General features: G+C 55.5%; 2 protein-coding genes across 2 annotated transcripts in view; both read right to left on the reverse strand.

Annotated features, from left to right (window-relative positions):
- Window positions 1-6,875, reverse strand: part of ACOT7 (acyl-CoA thioesterase 7) — a 90,158-nt gene extending 83,283 nt beyond the window's left edge. The window contains exon 1 of the mRNA XM_032636438.1: window positions 6,702-6,875. Coding sequence (XP_032492329.1) covers window positions 6,702-6,859 — 158 coding nt within the window. The 5' untranslated portion in view covers window positions 6,860-6,875. The remainder of the gene's footprint in view (window positions 1-6,701) is intronic.
- An 8,053-nt stretch (window positions 6,876-14,928) lies between these two features.
- HES2 (hes family bHLH transcription factor 2) lies at window positions 14,929-15,898 on the reverse strand. Its single transcript, XM_032627186.1, has 4 exons — window positions 15,854-15,898; window positions 15,664-15,759; window positions 15,266-15,365; window positions 14,929-15,179 (listed from the first exon to the last, which is right to left on the reverse strand). Exons 1-4 carry the CDS (start codon window positions 15,896-15,898, stop codon window positions 14,929-14,931), a joined length of 492 nt encoding a protein of 163 aa, XP_032483077.1.
- Between the last annotated feature and the right edge of the window lie 3,556 nt (window positions 15,899-19,454).

Here is a 19,454-nt window from a genome sequence, read left to right on the forward strand (position 1 = left end):
CTAGGGCTCTAGAGCGCAGGCTCAGTAGTTGTGGTACATGGGCTTAGTTGCTCCACGATATGTGGGATCTTCCCGGAACAGGGATCAAACCTGTGTCTCCTGCATTGGCAGGTGGATTCTTAACCACTGTGCCCCCAGAGAAGTCCCCAGGAAGGCACTTTTTGAGGTGGTGGAAAAGTTCTATGTCACAACTGTGATCATTACACAGGTGTACACATTTGTCAAAAGTGAACCGTACATTAAAAATAGGTACATTTTATGGCACATACATTATACCTCAGTAAAGGTTGTTTTCAAAAAAAGCATAACTACAATATAATTACCTCACCTTAAAAAAAAAAGCGGGGTGGGGGGAGCTTCCCTGGTGGCGCAGTGGTTGAGAGTCCGCCTGCCGATGCAGGGGACACAGGTTTGTGCCCCGGTCCGGGAGGATCCCACATGCCGCAGAGCGGCTGGGCCCGTGAGCCATGGCCACTGGGCCTGCGCATCCGGAGCCTGTGCTCCGCAACGGGAGAGGTCACAGCAGTGAGAGGTCCGCATACCGCAAAACAAAAAACAAACAAACAAACCAAAAAGGCCGGGGGAGGGGGGCGGTAATTATCTGGCGGTCCAGTGGTTAGGACTTCTCGCTTCCACTGCAGGGGGCCTGGGTTCGATACCTAGAACGCTGGTCGGGGAACTAGTGAGGCAGGAGATAGATGGGCTCCAGGCTAGGCATTTACAACTGGCCTCCTGTTTACATTTCTTGGGGCAGGAAAAAGGTGGGCTTCAGGCTGGATACTTACAACTAGCCTCCTGTTTGCATTTCCTGAGACAGGAGATAGGTGGGCTCCAGGTTAGATATTTATGACCAGCCTCCTGTCTGCCCTTCGAGATAGAAATAACAAGAGAAACAGGGTAAATAGCTGGACTTTGTCTCCTGTGGACACTTTATGATAACAGTCATGGCAGGAACAGAGAGGGGCTAAACCTTGCTTGAGTAAAAGATCAAGAGGTCTTATATTTCCCATCCTTGGGGCAAGGGAGACATTGCACCTGTGCAGAAAGGCTCCTTGGGGGTCAAAAATCACCCAGAATAGGTGATGCCAAGGCCCCCCTTAGGCCTCTGGGCCGGAATCCATCTTGGAGAAAAGTTGTACACACAGGCTGGGGAGGGTCCTAGGGCAGGTCAGGTGTGGAAAAAGAAACCAGATAATTGGCCAAAGGTAAACAAAGACCCGGAAGAACTACCCCATATAAATGACTTAAACCCTCTTCAACGTTCCTCCTCATTAGGCGGGACGCCCACACCCTTCCTCTCCGGGTGTGCATCTCTGCCCTGCTTCTGTCTTAACTAAACAGTTTCTCTGTGAGCTCTCCCACGTGTTGTGTTATGTCTCTAATGATAAACTCTGTACCTGTTTTTACACTTTTTGCCTCCTTGAGAAATGCATTTTTCAGTGGGGGTAAGAGCCAGGGGAACTTTGCTTCTAGACTCTAGCCCCTGGTGAACTAGTGGCTAGGATTCCTGGTTTTCATCCAGGCTGCCCAGGTTCAATTCCTGGGAGGGCAATAAGATCTCGCTTCAAGCCACCACTCACTGCTGCTGCCTCTCCGAGATCACTAGGGTCCTGCAGGCCTCGTGGCAGGGCCAAAAAAACCACCAGAAATTCCTTAGTATCCCTAACTGTCAAGGGACTATTCACGTTTCCCCAAGTATCTCATAAATGTTTTAAAATCTGCATTTTGGGGACTTCCCTGGTGGCTCAGTGGACGGGACTCCGCACTCCCAGTGCGGGCGACCCAGGTTCAATCCCTGGTCAGGAAACTGGATCCCACATGCATGCCGCAACTGAGAGTTCGCGTGCCACAACTGAGGAGCCCACCTGCCGCAACTAAGGAGCCCGTGAGCCACAAATAAGGAGCCCGCCTTCCACAACTAAGACCCAGTGCAACCAAATAAATAAATAATTTTCTTTTTTTTAAAATCTGCATGTTGTTGACTTTTCTACTGAAGCATAATTTGCATGCAGAAAATCAGTATTTATAATAAGCTTCCTCAGTTATTCAGATGTAGGTAGCCCGCAGGCGGGGTGACCATATAATTTACCTTCCTCCTCAAGATACCTCCGAGAGTGAAAGAAAGTGGACCGGGAAGCACAGGGCATAGTCACCCCAGGCTGGGCCCCATCCAGAGAAGCGCCACCTACAGGAGGAAGCAACTCCTGGCCTGACTGAAACCAGGGAGCTGGGAAGCAGTGGTGCCAAGACGAGGGCGATGCCAGGCTGCCTGGCCCACTGACGGGGAGGCTGGATGGTGGGTGAGCACAGCCTGGCCCACCACAGGCTCCCTGGGCTGCAAAGACTGCATCTTCACCCACAGCTCCTGCATCCCCGCAGGAAGGGAGCCAGCACTGTGCATCGCATTATGGAATGTCCCAGAATACTAACTCCGAGTGCGGTTTCTGTAACTCAGATTCTATGTTTTCACTGACTTCCCTGTAAACCCAAAGACAAAGCCCCAAAGAGAAAAAATTCCAAACGGGCATACCTCGAAGATAAAGCAAGTCACATGACTATTCTGGCTTCCCAGTGCATATAAAAGTTATGTTTACACTATCAAATGTGTAATAATTTTAAAAACACTTTATTTTATACCTATGACACGAGGACTACAGCCAATATTTTCTAATAACTATAAATGGAGCATAACCTTTAAAAATTGTGAATCACTACATTGTACACCTGTAACTTATGTAACACTGTGTAGCAACTATAAGTCAATAAAAAAAAAATTCTTTAGTTAGAAAAACTTTACCGCCAAAACATGCTAACCATCACCTGGCAACACAAAGTTGCCACAAACCTTCAATTTGTTAAAAAAAAAAAAAAAGCAATATATTCAAAGTGCAATAAAGTGAGCCGCAAGAAAACGAGGGTGTGCTTGTACAAAAATTCAAGTCCATTCCACTAATCTTTATTGGCACATCTACCAGATGCCAGGCACTTTGCTGGGGATTCATGGTACAGCAGTGAACAAAGCAATCCCTGAGCTGAAGACACTTCCTAGCGGATCTACACCTACAAGCAGGGCAAGCAAAAGGAAACTCTGCAGACCTCACACATCTCCCTACAAAGGACTCCAGGGCATCTACCCTGGGCCACGTACCTTCCAAGGTCCCCCTCTGTTAGCTCTGTTGTTGGGAGAGCTGCCTACAGTCCCCAGAAAGCTTCCAAGCTTCCCTTAGGAAACCCTGCCCCTTAGAGGCCTACCAGGAATTCTGGTTTTTAAATTCCTCTACTTATTGCACTGTGCCATAAGGTAGCCACCAGCCACAGGAGGCCAGCCCGTATGCATTTAAATAAATTTAAATGAATGCAATTAAAAATTCAGTTCCTCCATGTCTGACTGCATTTCAGGCACTCATTGGCCACTTGCGGCTAGTGCCTAGCGTACTGGACAGCGCAGACGCGGAGCATCTCCATCACTGCAGAAAGTTCTAGTGGACGTTGTACTCTCCACCAACCTGGTACGGGACATGTCCTTCAATTTCACTGCGACCAACACCCAGGGGCTCCTACTAGGGGCCCACACTGATGCCATGATCCAGCCTCACAACCGGATGTGAATGTGAGGCTGAGCAAAGGAAAAGCACGACAATGGAACACCGGACAGGGAACAACACACCAGCTGCCTTCGCTCCCTTGGCTGTCAGGGTCCGAGGCCACCCTAGGCCAAGTCTTTACCCTCTGAGAGCCTCATTTTCCCCCATCGGTAAAATAACAGAGTTGGGCTGGGGGCTCCTAGGGGTCATTCTGATTCTGACATTCTAGAACTCTGACTCCAACAAGGAAAAAAGCAATTTGCTAACAAAATGTGAACTAACATCATTCAGAATAAACCAAAAGAAAAATGCTCTTCTGAGACTTTAAATGCTGTCCCAGAGCCTGCATCTGTAGGGCTCGATGGAAAGAAGGAGGGACATGGGAATTCCCCACAGTCCAGCAGTGAGGACTCCACGCTTCCACTGCAGGGGGCACAGGAGGGTACAGCACACCGCAGTGGTCTGGCTGTCCAAAGTTTGGGTTCTCGGGGGTAAACACCCCCCTCTGTTTTCAACTGCCCAGCACTGTGCCAAAGGTTTTAATCCTCGCAGCCACCATGAAACAGGCACTGTTATTACCTCCGATTCACAGACAAGAATACTGAGGCCTAAAGCCCACGCCTGCAGGAGGCAGAGCTGGGATTCGAACCTAGGCCCTTGGCTTCCTGAGCCTGGGTCCCACTTTTCAGACAAAAGGAGCTTCCGCTCACTTACAAGGTGCCAGCCATTGTGCCAAGCTCCAGATGCACTTTCTTTAGCACTCAGAACAGCCCATGATGAAAAGGGCCACAGAAAGTTAGGCAGCTTCCGAGGGGCAGAGGCCACATTCACACCCAGGCCTGGGACGGGACAGCTGGCTCTGACCACTGCCCTCCCCAGACTTTAGGGCCCCTAGCCCTTCAACACCTCCTTCTGAGCGAGAGCATGGGACCCTCTTAATCATCTAGGATGGCGGTGGGTGTGGCATCCTCGTGAACCTGCCAAGCTGGGGACTGAATTTTCCATGTCCGTGTCCCTCCCTCAGGGCACTTCACCCCTTGGAGGCGTCCAGTGAAGCCTGTTAAATTCATGGGCTGGGTTGCCCTAGGCCAGGAGGCTCCTCTTTCAACATGGGGTGTCAGCTCAGATGTCCTTAAAGGGCTCCCCACCCTGCTACATCCACTCCAGTGTCCTGGGGTTTCTCAGGGCCAAGTCGCTGTGACCACGGGCCTCATCACAACCCCTCCAACTCCCCTGGGCAGTTGTGTTGGCCACCTGAGGCTCACCTCAGCCAGGTATCCTGCCCACGTGTCCCCAGGCAGAGACAATATGCCATTGTGAATGTATGAGCGGCAGCCCGGCAAGCAAGCACCGTGGGTAAGAAGTGTGTGCATACATGTGGAAGTGTCCAGGCTATCCAAAAGCCTATTAACTATGTTAGAGGCTGGTTTTTAAAAAGGTAGTATGTATAGACGGGCTATTCATCATCCTGGTGAAGTAAATAAAAGCCCAGCCTTCCACGAGTAGATTGAAATCAGTATTTTCTTTTGTGGGGAACGCAGTGGAAAGAAAGTGGGTCTGGAGGCAGAAGACCCATGAGGAGCTGTGCTTCCCCGCCCCCAGCCCTGGGCTCTCGTGCCCGGATGACCTTACAGAGGCAATGGGTCTCCCGGGACCTCAGTTTCCTCTTCCCTGACAAGAGTGGTGGGCTCCCTGCCATCCTCCCTCCCAGGGGTGCTGGGCAAACCAAGCGAGATGAGAGATGTTATGAGCCCTTAGCAAATCACGAACTGCAAGGTCACCCGGCCAATATGAGGCAGAGACCGATCCAAGCACCTGATTCCAGGCCCGTCTGCCTCCCGATATCAGTTACTTCTATTATTTTTGCCCTCGGAACCTGGAGTGGGTGGCGCCAAGATGGCCACACAGCCAATAACAAATCAATGGCGTAAGGCTCCCCCAAAGATTTCTTCTCCCTAGAAAAGTCAAAACTGACCTTGAGGTCAGGAAAGGACTTTGACTCAGTCAGAAGTGGGGGTGGGTTCAGGGCACCCCACGATCCAGCACTGTCTGCCGAGCCTTTGCCTGTTCCGAGGAGATGTCACCATCCACAGGAAACTAACCTGGCTTGGACCCAAGGTCAGTGTGACGCCCGGTCCCCAAATCTGAGGCACCGGGCCCCAAACAGGAAGGCGGGGTCACTGTCAACAGTGCATCAAGCAGCACAGGCCCTGTTGCAAGGCCCCAGCGCCTGTTCGGCCTTGCCAGACTCCTCGCTCTTCCTTAGCTCAGGCTCCAATGCCACCATGCCTGCTTCCGTTCTTAACGACGGAATGGAAAGTAACCTTGAGGCTGCCCTCCCGCATCTGTCGGAAATGAGCCGGCTCGTGATCTCCGGCATCCTCGGGGCCCTCTATATACCGGTGCCGGTGGCGGAAGGCAGGGATGGTCCCCTGACAAGAACAACCCCTTGCCCCCTTTGTGTGAGATGCTTCCGGGCTCAATGGACCATCCTCTGTTCTTAGCCGTGAACTGTTAGAGGGGAAAGATATTTACCGTTCTTCCTGTTTTCAGCCGCCTCCCGCCCAAAACCGTGGCAGGGCACTGAAGGGACCGCATATGTGCAGCCCCCGCCCACTCGGGCGCCCACCGATGGGCTCAACCGGCTCCGGCCGCCGCCCAGCGAGCGGGTTACCTGCGCCGCACATGTCGGGGGATCCGGTTGGCTTTGAACCACCGCCCGGATAACGACCCCGAATTAGGGGGCTCACTGGGACCTGGGCTGGGGCTCCGGGGCGCTCGGGCAACGGGCGGGGCGGGACGTGGTGGGGCTGTGCTCCGACCCCCGCCCGGGGAAGGGCGCCGCGCCGCTTCCTCGCGCAAACGGCCTGCGTGACCTCGGCGCCGCCCCGCAGATGCGCCGGAGGCCGGCGCGGTGGCGCGCGGGGAAGCTGCCGGATCTGCGGCAGCCGAGGCGCATCCCGGCCGCGGCGAGCGGGCGGGCGGGCGGGGTCCGGAGGCGACCGGCCCGGCGGGGGCGGCGACTGGGGAAGGGAAGGCGCGGGGCCGGTGGGGGTCGGCCAGGCCCGGGCGGCGACTCGGAGTCCTGGCCGCGCGCCCTCCGCGCGCCCCTCTTACCGGCAGATCTGGATGGCGGACGGGGTCTCGGCGGCGGGGCCCGACATGGTGGCGGCGGCGGCGGGAGCCTGAGGGAGCGCGCAGGTGTCTGGCAGGCCCAGCGCTGAATGAATTAGCCCGGGCGGTGCCGTGGAGGGGGAGGGGAGAGGCGGAGCCATTGCGCCGGAGAGGCGGGGTCTGTGCGCCGGCGGCGAATCGAACGCAGCCTCCTGAGAAGCCCCGCCCCTCGCACCCGCCCTCGTCCCGCCCCCGGGCCGGCGCCGGCTCCCCAGGCGTCCGGTTCTGGCGGCGGCGGGGCCGCGGTGGGGCGCCGCTTCCAGAAGGTTCGGCGGCGGTTGGGCGGAGCCGGCGCGGGACTGGGCGACCTCGAGGGTCAGCCTCGCCCCGCGTGGCGCGTGTTTGTATGCGGCCTTCCCCCTGCCCGCGCCCGGCAGTTCGGGAGGCCGCGACCGGTACTCGCCTTCTCAGATCAGCCCTGAGAGGAAATTGGGGGCGGTTTCCCGTAAAGGAGCATTCATGGCCGAGCTGGGAGGCACGTGGGTGCACAAAACGGGGAGCCAGGAACCCATCAGGCCTCAGCGAGTGTCTCTTGCTGCAGGAACACGCAGCTGCAGGAGAGAAGCCAGGACCTGGGGTCCGTCTACACCGTCCGCTGTACACCACCTCTGGGTTGTTCCAAAAAGACTTCCTGAGAGTGCTGAGCGTTTGCTTGGGGGTGCGTGTACTGCAGTGAGGAGCTGTAAAGATGCTGCTCTGTTCCGTTGCACACCCTGTGCCCAGCAGTGGAGTCCAGGCCAAGTCGGTGTCACAAAATCCACCCAGAAAAGAGGGGAAACGTGATCACATCTATGTGCTCTAATTTTTTAAAATTATTTACTTATTTATTTTGGGGCTGAGTTGGGTTTTCCCTGCTGCGCGCGGGCTTTCTCCAGTTGCGGCGAGCGGGAACTACTCTTCGATGCGGTGCACGGGCTTCTCATTAAGGTGGCTTCTCTTTGTTGTGGAGCACGGGCTCTAGGCATGGGGGCTTCAGTAGTTGTGGCACGTGGGCTCGGTAGTTGTGGCGCACGGGCTTAGTTGCTCTGTGGCATATGGGATCTTCCCAGAGCAGGGCTGGAGCCCGTGTCCCCTACGTTGGCAGGGGGATTCTTAACCAGTGCACCACCAGGGAAGTCTCAATGTGCTGTAATTTCAGAGAGCCATTACTCCGTATGAGACTTGACTTTCTCCCAATTTTTTACAATATACATAAATTGCTTCTGTAGTCAGATTTTTAAAAATCAAAACCCGTGGAACTCAAGCTCGCCCATTTATACTGAAATAACTCATCCTGGTTACTCTTGCATTACCAGACCAGCGAGGCGGCCCACCACACATCTCTAAGTCCCGGGAACAGAGGGAGCTGACCGATCATGTCTATCATTTCAAGATTATTACACTAAAAGTTTCGTTTTCTAGTGTGCAAGCGTCTAGGGTCACCAACCCTATTTAACCACCATGTCTTCGCAGTATGGGTCCTGAAATGGATGGATTTCTTATGATGGGACCCGGGAGCAACAGCCAGCTTTGGAGCCTTAGGCAAGGCGAATTCCTTATCTGTTAAATGGGTGTAAAAATACTCACCTTCCAGACCTTTAGGAAGATTAAGTGAGATAATGAAAGTAAGGGGCCCAGCACACGAATAAGTTAGGGCCTCTCTTCCTCTCTGTGGTCACCTTCCCTGCTCATTCTTTCTCTCTAAACAACCCTTCCCAGACAGTGCAATGGAATGAGGATTTCCTGAGGCCCTGCGCTACTTGTATAGGTGGGCACATCACCAGGAGAGTTGGAGACATTCTGTTCTTTTCTTTTTCTAATATTTATTTATTTGGCTGCACCGGGTCTTAATTGTGGCACTCGGAATTTTCATTGTAGCGTGTGGGAACTTTAGTTGCGGCATGTGGGATCTTTTAGTTGTGGCATGCTGGATCTAGTTCCCTGCATTGGGAGCGTGGAGTCTTAACCACTGGACCACCAGGGAAGTCCCCATTCTGTTCTTCAGAAAGCTCAAAATCTGATTGGGGGACAAATCCAGGACACAAAAAACCTGGCTCTGACCACCTGCTGGACTAAATTCCTAGACTGAGTGGTTCCGGATTAAATAGCTAGGTCCCAGGACTTCCCTGGTGGCGCAGAGGTTGAGAATCCGCCTGCCAATGCAGGAGACATGGGTTCGATCCCTGGTCTGGGAAGATCCCACATGCCGCGGAGCAACTAAGCCCGTGTGCCACAACTACTGAGCCTGCACTCTAGAGCCCGCGAGCCACAACTACTGAGCCTGCGTGCCACAACTACTGAAGCCCGCACGCCTAGAGCCCATGCTCCACAACAAGAGAAGCCACCACAATGAGAAGCCCGCGCGCCTCAGTGAAGAGTAGCCCCCACTCGCCACAACTAGAGAAAGCCCGCACGCAGCAACGAAGACTAACGCAGCCAAAAATAAATAAATAAATAAAAATAAATTACTAACACATTGTTTTAAAAAAAGTGCAAACTTCCAAATTGCCCCCAACCAAGACAGTAAATCAAAACAATGTAGATTCCTAGAGTGGCAAGAATTAATGCCAGACTTAAAAGACCTAAAGGATGCATCGCAGCTTCATTCACTTGACCAGTCTGGTTCCTGAGAAACCAGATGGATCCCAGAGGACCCAGTTGAGTAGCTGCCCCAATTCCAGATAAGGTATCTTTTAGTTTACTGTTTGGTGGTAAAATACACATAAAATTTAGCATCTCAACAATTTTTACACGTGCAGTTCAGAGGTATTAAGTACATTCACAGTGCTGTGCAACCATGACCACCATTCCATCTCCAGAACTCTTCTTATCCTGCAAAACGGACACTCTGTACCCAGCTGAATGCTAACTTCCCATTCCCACCCCCGCCCAGCCCAGCCCCCAGCTGCCCCCATACTCAGGAGTGGCCTCTTTGCTGAAGTATATATATATATATATATATATATATATATCTTTTTTTTTTTTTTTTTGCCTCACCATGGGATCTTAGTTCCCCGACCAGAGATTGAGCACCATGCGCTCGGCAGTGAAAGTGGCGAGTTCTAACCACTGGACCGCCAGGGAGTTTCCGCTCAAGCAGATTGACCCCCCCCATCAGGTGAAAGGTATGAGGCTATTGACTCAAACACAGGGAATCAGAACCCTTGGAGGTGGGACTCAGAAATCTGCATTTCACAAGCTTTCCAGGTGGTGCAAAAAATTGCCGTGAATGATGTCAATGTTTGTGTGAGTCTATACCTTGTAATATTTAGCCTGAAACGGGTGGAGGAAGCAAATGGAAGGCATTTGTCTTGTTATCGTCATTGAAGGAGACCCAGAGCCCATTCTGGGTAGAGGTGGATTTACCATGAGGCTGCTGAGGCTTAAGCTTGGATCGCCCACAAGCAAGGACAGGTAGTAGAATGTTCTAGGAGGGAGTTCCCTCACAGTCCAGTGGTTAGGACTCTGTGCTTTTACTGCCGAGGGTCCAGGATTAAATTTAAAAAATTCTAGGAGCAGGGGGAGGCCAGGATTGTCACCAGGAAGCATATTTATAGAAGCATGTTGGTAAATTGCTTAAGGAGAAACCAAAAGGGATGGGACATCAACCTGCAGGCACCACTAGTTTGAAGTGACTCATTTTTTCCTTCTGAATAAATATTCACTTCCATCCTAAATCTATACTCATAATTTTACATGTTTTCTTACTTAGGGCCTCAAAATGTAGTCCCCATAAAACCTGAATCTGTCTCTGATTTCTGAGGTCCAGAATGGTTCTTTGTTCTTTAAGAACTTTGTCCTGTGTTCCTCGAGGTTTTTAATTCACCGAGCACCAAGACAGGCAGCTCTCGGGCCCTCCCTCCAAACAGAACCAGCGGCAGGCACATGTTCAGCTGGAAATCTCCTTCCTTAGCCCCCAGGCCAGGGAACCCCTGGCTCACAAAGCGCGGTCGTGGGACCAGCCACCAGCCCTTGCTCCCTACTGCCCCCCAATGGCCCTTTGGTGACAAGACACCACGTGTGCACCTAGGGTGTGCCCTCTAGCGCCCTTCTCACGCTCCTGAAACCATTCAGAGTTTTATTACAGCTGCTTTAAGTGGCTGGGGCTTTTGCCAGGGCCTCTCAAAACCCAGAGTGAAACCAGTTCCTCACTGGGAACACTCAGTGGGTGGCTGCCTTCTCCCCAACATCGAGTGCCCGAGCAGCTCTCTGCAGCGTGGCCACCTGGCTGCACAGGAACGCACACGCGCACGCAGGCACCCAGCACCCCAGAGATGCACCCACACGGGGAAGGGGGCCAGGCAAAAAGTAAAACCAAGGGAAATAACACCATTGGGTGGGTTAGTTCTCTGGACCGGCTATAGCAAGCTGGTGTGTGTGTGTGTGTGTGTGTGTGTGTGTGTGTGTGTTTTAAATAACCAATTATTGCTTTAACAATCTCTCGTCACTTTATTTTTAATTTTTTGGCTGTGCCGCGTGGCATGTGGGATCTTCGTTCCCCAACCAGGGATCGAACCGGCGCCCCCTGAATTGGAACCACAGAGTCTTAACTACTGGACCACCAGAGAAGTCCCACCCTGGTGTGTTTTTAAAAAGTAAATATGGGGGACTTCCCTGGTGGCTCAGTGTTTAAGAATCTGCCTACCAATGCAGGGGACACGGGTTCGAGCCCTGTTCCGGGAAGATCCCACGTGCCACAGAGCAGCTAAGTCCGTTTGCCACAACTACTGAGCCTGCGCTCTGGAGCCCACAAGCCACAGCTGCTGAGCCCGTGTGCAACAACTACTGAAGCCAGAACGCCTAGAGCCTGTGCTCCACAACAAGAGAAGCCACTGCAGTGAGAAGCCCGCACACCGCAACGAAGAGTAGCCCACACTCGCTGCAACTAGAGAAGGCCCGTGCACAGCAACGAAGACCCAACGCAACCAAAAATTAATTAATTAAAAAAAAAATTAGGGCTTCTCTGGTGGCGCAGTAGCTGAGAGTCTGCCTGCCAATTCAGGGGACACGGGTTCGTGCCCCGGTCCGGGAAGATCCCACATGCCGCGGAGCGGCTAGGCCTGTGAGCCATGGCCGCTGAGCCTGCGCGTCCGGAGCCTGTGCTCCGCAACGGGAGAGGCCACAACAGTGAGAGGCCCGCGTACCGCAAAAAAAAAAAAAAAAATTAAATATGGAGACTTCCCTGGCGGTCCAGTGGTTAAGACTCTGCACTGCCAATGCAGGGCGCACGGGTTCGATCCCTGGTCAGGGAACTAAGATCCCACATGCCTTGCGACAAGGCCAAAAAAAAAATAATTAAAAAAAATAAGAAGTAAATATGGCTGCTTATTGATGTTTCGAGTAGGAGGTGGCTGCCTGCACATGATGGGGACGTGCTGCCGCTGTCTCCAGAGTGGTCACCCCAAAGCACGGTGGCGAGGATTCTTCAAAGCCACAGATTTTTCCAGACGTTCCCCGCAGGCTATGTTCATCCTGATCCTATTCCAGATAAACCAGTGGAAGACTCATCCTGAGAGTCTGGGCTTCACAGGTGGAGCAGAGTAATTTGTAAATGTTTATTAGAGGAGTCCTCCTTGGCAACCTGCTCTTTATCCTCATGGAAACGAGATCTGCCCTCTCCACATCAACTGCTGCGAGGGGACAGGTGGGGCCTGGCCCCAGCCTGAACTTCCCCGACAGCTCAGTGCTCTGATGGTCCTTGGGTCATTGGACGATTTCACCCACTGGTTTATGAGACATGGGAGCCTTGCCTCTAACCAAGCGTGATAACCAGAGTTAGACTCAGTCATGGGACCAGAACAGAGAGGACATTGCAAGAGCTGTTCACTGGGCACTCTGTGAGCCTTATAAGGATCCTTAAATGCCCCCGAGTGAGGCGGCTTCCCACCCACGCAGAAGAAGCCCGCTCTGCCCTCGACTCACCTTTGGCCATGAGACGGGGCTCTGGGAATACCTGGGGAGCTGCCAGGGGGAGGCGCCTGCAGGGGCCCTGTAGGGGAGGGATGTGGGCGTCCCTGTTTCACAGGCCCAACTCAGAGGACCAGCTGAGACCTTCTAGGCAGCTCTTGCACGTCCCTGCTGGGAAATTGGCTTCTCGCCTCAGGCTCAGAGCCTCACCCACCCAGGCATGTCTCAGCTCCTTGCCAAGGCCTGGCTGGCCTCCGGCTCAGATCCCCAGAATGCCTGACCCTGTGTGTCACTGGCCTACCTACACGCCCCGTCCCTGACTGCTTGTATTGTGGCTTGATTGGGGTCAGATCAACGAGAGTCACAGAGTTGGGGACCCAGATGGAGCTCAGAAGCAAGCAGTGGTGGAAAGGAGGAGAGGGGCCTCTGGTTGGTCAGTTTTTACCGAATTTCGACACATACTGAAAGTTCTTATTTAAAGGGACAAGGAGTCTGCCCAGTTTGTGCCGATGGATGGGAGTCCTTGACCCGAGGGGGAAACTTGAACTCTCACGGTGAGCGTGGGCTTGTGGGTTACGTGGCCCCCTCCACTCGTTCCTGGCAGCTCAGGAAAGCAGGCTTGCGTTCCCAGGAACTGCCCTCCCTACTCTCCACACCCTTCCCCACATTTGTCCCAGGGAGCTCATGCTCTGGTGTGGCAGCTTTTCAAAGTGATATTAGGGCTCGGGGGATAGGAGTTGAGGCAACAGCCAGTCTGTCGGGGTTCAGTAGAGTGTGGGCCCGTCACATCACCCTTTCGTTGGTTCACGATGTTTATTGAGGACCCACCACGTGCCGAGTTCCTTGGGGACAGAGCGGTACACTCAGCCCCAGCCCTGCCCCGCAGGAGCTTACAGTCCAGCCAGCTGGGCCCAGACAGGCAGTAGGACAGCCCACCTTGCTGGGGGCTCACCCTGCTGTCTTCACATTGACTTCTTCAGTAACGCCCACCGCTTCCCCACATCCTGCCACCAGAATCAGTGCCATGGTCATCATGGGTTTATGTGGCATAGCTCAGTTTAGTGACCCCCCCCCCATCAGCTCTATCTTCTTGCTCCTAGTGCCCTGGTCCTAGTGCACAGGCTGTTGGACCGGGGACCGGGGGGAGGACTCGCAACCTCCCACAAATGCTCAGCGAATCCCCATGAGATGCTGGGAACATGACTGAGAGTGGGCCACAGATGCTCCGGCCTTCTCCTGGGATCCACAGCACCCCACCACTGCTGGGATCCACAGCACCCCACCACCACCACTGGACCTTTGAAGGCTCTCTGGCTTCCATGGGGAAGAAAGAAAAGTCTTAAGAACAAGTTGCTTCCAGTTATCTGTCCTGACAGTGGCAGAGAGCAGTTCAAAAGAGAAAATGAGAAAGGCGGATTCCTGTTCCTTAACCTGCCGTATCACCCCTTGAATTTCTGCTGCTCCAGGACATGGGACCTGCTCACCTCACACTAGCACCAGCTCTGTGCTGGACCTGGGCCCTTCAGGGTGGCAAGCTTCCTTAAGGCCACAGGGTACCCTCATTCTTGTCCCACCCCCTTCTTCACACCCCAAGACCACCTGGCCCGGTGTGTGGTACACAGGTGTTAACTTAATGCTTGGGGAAATAAATCCTCCCCAAGACTACCTAAGGAAGCCCCCACCCCCAGGGACACAGAGCCCTGGCTGCATCCTGTCCCTATAATTGGAAGCTTTAGGCAGGGAGCCCAGGAGTGGAGGTCATGGCTCCCCAGCCTTCAAAGCCCCGCAGACCATTGCTGCTGTGTGCCCAGAGGTTACCAAGCTGAGCTGGCGAGAAGGCAGGTTCAAGCAGGGCTGGGAGGGTGGTGACCAGTCAGAGCAGAATGCTGCACCTGGCTCAGGTGAGCTCCTGGCCCAGCCCTTGGGCTGGTGCCAGCGCTGGGGCAGGTGTGTGGGCTGCCCAGGCAGCAGTGGCTGGCCCAGCTCTAGAACCCTTCCACCAACTGGGGTGGGAGGCTTTTTCTTCTCCCTGCAGCCACCTGCCCCTTCATCTCTAGCCCAGACACTCCAAGTTGGGGCTGAGAGTGGGCCTCTCCTCTTATTTCCCGAGCCTCCATGGAGGTCAGTCTGCCACACAGCTCACAAACATCCAGGTCTGGCCAGGTTGTAGGTACCAGGCTGGTCCCCCGTGGTGGGAAGGAAAGCCGCCACCAAGAGCTTCCTCAGTCTGTCCAGCATTCCTGGTCCCACGCTGTCAGCAGGGTCCCGTGGGCCAGCCAGGGGACTACCAGGGCCGCCAGAGGCCTGGGTCCCGAGGAGGTGCAGGTGGCAAGGGCGCGGGCGGCGGGGAGGGCGCGGGCGGGCCGCAGGAGTCCCCCGCGCGCCCGCTGTCGGGGGTGGCGCTGGCCGCCCTCCGGCGCAAGTGCTCCAGCAGGCGAGCGCTCGCGGCGGGCTCCAGGACGCGGCGGGTGTGTAGCACGCGGGACAGGCGCGCCAGGCAGGCTCGGTAGCCCTCGCGGTAGCTGTCGGAGGGCGCTGCGGACGGAGAGCGGCGTGAGGCGCGGGGTGGAGTGAGGGGCGCGGGGCGCGGAGCCGGGCCGGGGCGGGGCAGGGTCACTCACTGGGCGCTGCCGTCGGGCAGGAGGACGCAGGCAGCTCCTGCAGGAAGCGCACGGTCATTTCCAGGATGTCCGCTTTCTCCAGCTTCGAGAAGTGGGAGCTCTGCGCCCGGCCACGAAGGAGAGGGACAGAGAAAGGGACAAACAAGACAGAGCTCCGGCAGGCTGCCGTGAGTACCGCGCTCCCAGGAGCTGGTGTCGGGCCTGCCGTAGCCCGCGGTGGGTCGGCTCCGCCGAGCCTGTCCTACCCGGGCTCAGCCTTGGGCGCCGCGCGTTGTCCCCTCGTCGGCTTCTCCGGCAAGGGCATCTCGGCCCGCCAGGCCTCCTCGCCCCGCGCCCCGGGAGCCCCCTACTCCCAGCCCCAGTGCGCCCGGCCTGTACCCGAGCGCCCCGGCACTCACCTCCCTGCCCAGCAGCGACAGGATGAGGCCCTTGAGCTGGCTCAGGCTCTCGTTGATGCGCGCGCGGCGGCGCTTCTCCAGCAGTGGCTTCAGGCTCTGCAGGCGGGCGCGAAGGCCGCGGTTACAAGGGTCGCCGTCCAGGCCCCCGCCCCCGCCGCTCTGCGCCCTGCCGCCAGGCCCCAGCTCCTACCTTGCGCAGCTCCGCCGGGTCCCCTGCCCTCCGAGGCAGCCCCATGCTCGGCGGGAAAGCGGCGCCGCTGCCGGGCCCGCGCGTGGGAGACTGGTGCCCGCCCAGACACCGAGCGCAGACTGAGGCCCGCAGAGAGGTCTGGTGCGCGGCCCGAGCGGGCGCCAGTGGAGCGCGCGCCACGCCCGCAGCCCGGCTTTAAGGAGGCAGCGAGCCCGCTCCGCCCCGTCCCGCCCCGCGGAGCCAGGCCTTCTGTGGGTCCCACCTCCACCTTTGTTCCTGCGCGGGGTTGGGGCGGAAGGGGGCACGGCGGAGGCCCCGGGTTCCCGCTCCAGGCCTTCGAGTCCCATCTGCTGCGAGCCCGGGGCGCCCTCCTCCCAGAGCACCTGCAGGGGTGCGTGTGGGCGCCATCGAAGCCCTCGCTGCCCTGACCCTCGGGCAGGAGGCGAGCGGGTGGCGCCAGGCCCTTGTCCCTTCTTGTCCAACGCCGCCCTTCTTCCCTCATTCGGGATCAGCGCCTCCTCTGAGCCCCGCCCTGGGCTTGGGCAGGTTACCCAGCGGCGGCAGGACCCCCAAGTCCCGGGCCTCAGGGAGCTACCACTCGGGTTTCTACTATGGGGAGGGACTCGGCCCACCAGTTGTTCTGCGGGGCTGTAAGGGGAGACTGAGGCCCGGAAAGAGACCTCAACTTGCTCCGGCTCTAACGACTGGAAACTGGCCAGGCAGAACTAGGACCCCGGTGGCTCCATAGAATTCTCCGGCCCTCACCGAGTTAGGGACCACCTGGTTCCCCTGTCCTCGGTTTTGAACGGGGAAACTGAGGCCCAGAGAAAACGAGGCGACCCAGGAGCGCCCGGAACTCATTTTCATTTCACTGTCTCCAGCTCCGGGCTCCCACCTACAGGACCGGCGGAGCTCACGTGACGGGCAGGGCGGGGCAGTCCTGGGCGGACTGCCGGGCCGACCCGCGGGCGGATGGCGGGCTGGACCCACCTAGCCGGGCCGGGAGGAGGAACCACAGGGCGGAGCCGACCGGCGCTGTCCTGGGTGCTGGACGGGGCCCCTCCCCTCCGCCGCGCAAACCCCATCTCCGCGCCCCACCTTCGACGCTCCGCCTAAGTCCCCTCGGCCGCGTGCTCCCCAAGCAGGGCTTGAGAAGACCAGCGCGCCCATCAGGAAGGAGCCCGGAGCATCCGGGCGAGTGGGAGCTCACGCCACCCGTACCTGACTGGCCACCACTTATGGAGCACATGCTGTATGTCAAGCGCCTTTTGGCCCTCCTTTCCATTATCCCCCTAACAGTCCTAACTATGAGAATAAGTCAACATATCTAGCGGAGCAGAGCCTGGGCATGCCTGAGCCACTGTCTCCTCAAATTGAATCGCTGAGCTCAGGGTACCTATGGGCCGGCCTCCTCCAAGGTTATTAAATGTTCTCTCTCTCTCTCTCTCTCTCTCTCTCTCTCTCTCTCTCTCTCTGCCACACGGCCTGGCTTGCGATCTTAGTTCCCCGACTAGGGACTGAGCCCGTGTACTTGGCAGTGAAAGTGCGGAGTCCTAACCACTGGACCACCATAGAATTACCTCATTAATTATTCTTTAGGGGCTCAAGAAAAGGACTTCATGGATCCTTAACTGATGCCCCACATGCCACCCCTGGCCACACACACTGGCTCACTCAGCTCTGTGCTGACAGGCCCCCCTGCACCAACATCTACATCCTTGCTGAGATACCCTGAAACTAGCTCCTGGGGAGGAAGATTCTTTCTGGAACATCCCCCTCCATGCCTGTGGACCACGGTTTGAAGCCTGGAGGGTGGGGAAGCAGACTCCATTTTCAGTTACCCCAGATCTTAAGTCTCTCTTGTCTTCTCCTATTGCTGTTCCTTTCAACCAAAGGATTCTGGGGGTTTTGCTGGTTACCTGGAGGAAGAAGTCATTTATAACCAGGGGAACTTAGGTAAGACAACCGAGCGGACAGGGTATGGGGGTGCAGGTTTTAGGGAAGCTGGAACCACTTAGGGTACAGTGGGGACACACTCCACCTGGGTGCCTGCTCTTGGGTGGGGGGAGAGGTCTGAACAGGTGTTTTCCACACAACAGGTGGGCAGATGGCCTGATCCCAGCAGAAGAATGAGAGGAAGCATCCTGGTGGGGGAGGGAGCCCCTCAACTGACATCTGGAGTGTGGGAGACATTGTGGGTGCTCTGGGAAAGGGGAACTTCAGGTGCAGAGGGAAGAAGGGCACAGCAAGGTCAGCCTCTGTGAGTGTCAGCCCCTGAGCGTTGCCCCTTTCTATTTGTGCCACTGTGGACAAGATACATTAAAAAACCAAACCAAACAAACAATTTAAAAGAATGAAATTAGAACATTCTCTAACACCATACACAAAGATAAGCTCAAAATGGATTAAAGACCTAAATGTAAGACTGGATACTATAAAACTCTTAGAGGAAAGCATCAGCAGAACACCCTCTGACATAAAGCACAGCAAGATTTTTTTGATGCACCTCCTAGAGTAATGAAAATAAAAACAAAAAATAAACAAATGGGATCTGATTAAACTTAAAAGCTTTTGCACAGCAAAGGAAACCATAAATAAAACCAAACAAATTAAAAAAACAAACAAACAAACAAACAAAAAAAAAAAAAAAAAACCTCCCTGTGCCTCAGTTTCCCCAGCTGTAAAATGGGTATAGTGTTGTACCTCTCTCATAGCATCCCTATGGGGCTAAATATGCAGGTGAAGCCTGGCATGGTGCCCGGTAAGCAGTAGGGCTTCCCAAAATATGTTCTTGCTGGTGTGGGTTCGCTAGAGATGCTGAGCAGGACCCCGTGGACCCGGTGCAGCCCAGAAAGGACAGAGAAGGCCTGGATCTCAGCCTGACTTTGAGTGGCATCCTCAGAAACGAGTCTGACAAGATGGTCAGCAAGGATGAGTGCTCACACGTGACTTTTATGGAGATGTCTCTATCAGCAGCGGGAGCGGCTCAGGGTTGTCTCTCCTGCCTTGCCCAGTGCCATAGCAACAGCACATCACCCCGATCTGGACCCCAAAATGACAAAACCATGTGACAGTTGAGGGTGTCCAGGACCAGGGGAGCCAACATGGGAGTGCAGGGATTTTTTTTTTTTTTCATGGAGGAAGCACAAGGGAGGGGCCCTCAAGATAAGCCATTTAGCTCTTTGTCATCAAAGCACCCCTGCCACTCGCAGGCCTCAGGGTACAGCTCCGCTCGGTGGGCTAGAGGAGGGCGGCTCTGGCAGGCACCAAGAGCCAGTCGAAGCACTGAGGCTGACAGGATAAGACGCCTCCCTCCCCTTGTCCCCTTGGGTAGGGGTCCCAGACCCCAGCCGTCATAGGTCCCATGGGAGAGTGAGGCAGGTCTGGCGTGGTGAAAGTGGCTGGAAACCCACCTGGCCACTCAGGTCCAGAGGCTCCAGTTTAGGAGGGTGCCACGGAGCGCTGGAGCCCATTGCACGTGGCGCCACCTGGTGTTGGTCCCAGGGACTTGGATTCCCACTGTTCCTGGAAGCCGCTTCCCTCTGAAGCATTTCCAGCACCATCCTGTACCTGTCCCGCTACCCGCTGGGTGAAATAGCCC

The sequence above is a fragment of the Phocoena sinus genome, chromosome 1, assembly GCF_008692025.1.
Source record: "Phocoena sinus isolate mPhoSin1 chromosome 1, mPhoSin1.pri, whole genome shotgun sequence".
NCBI lineage: Eukaryota > Metazoa > Chordata > Mammalia > Artiodactyla > Phocoenidae > Phocoena > Phocoena sinus.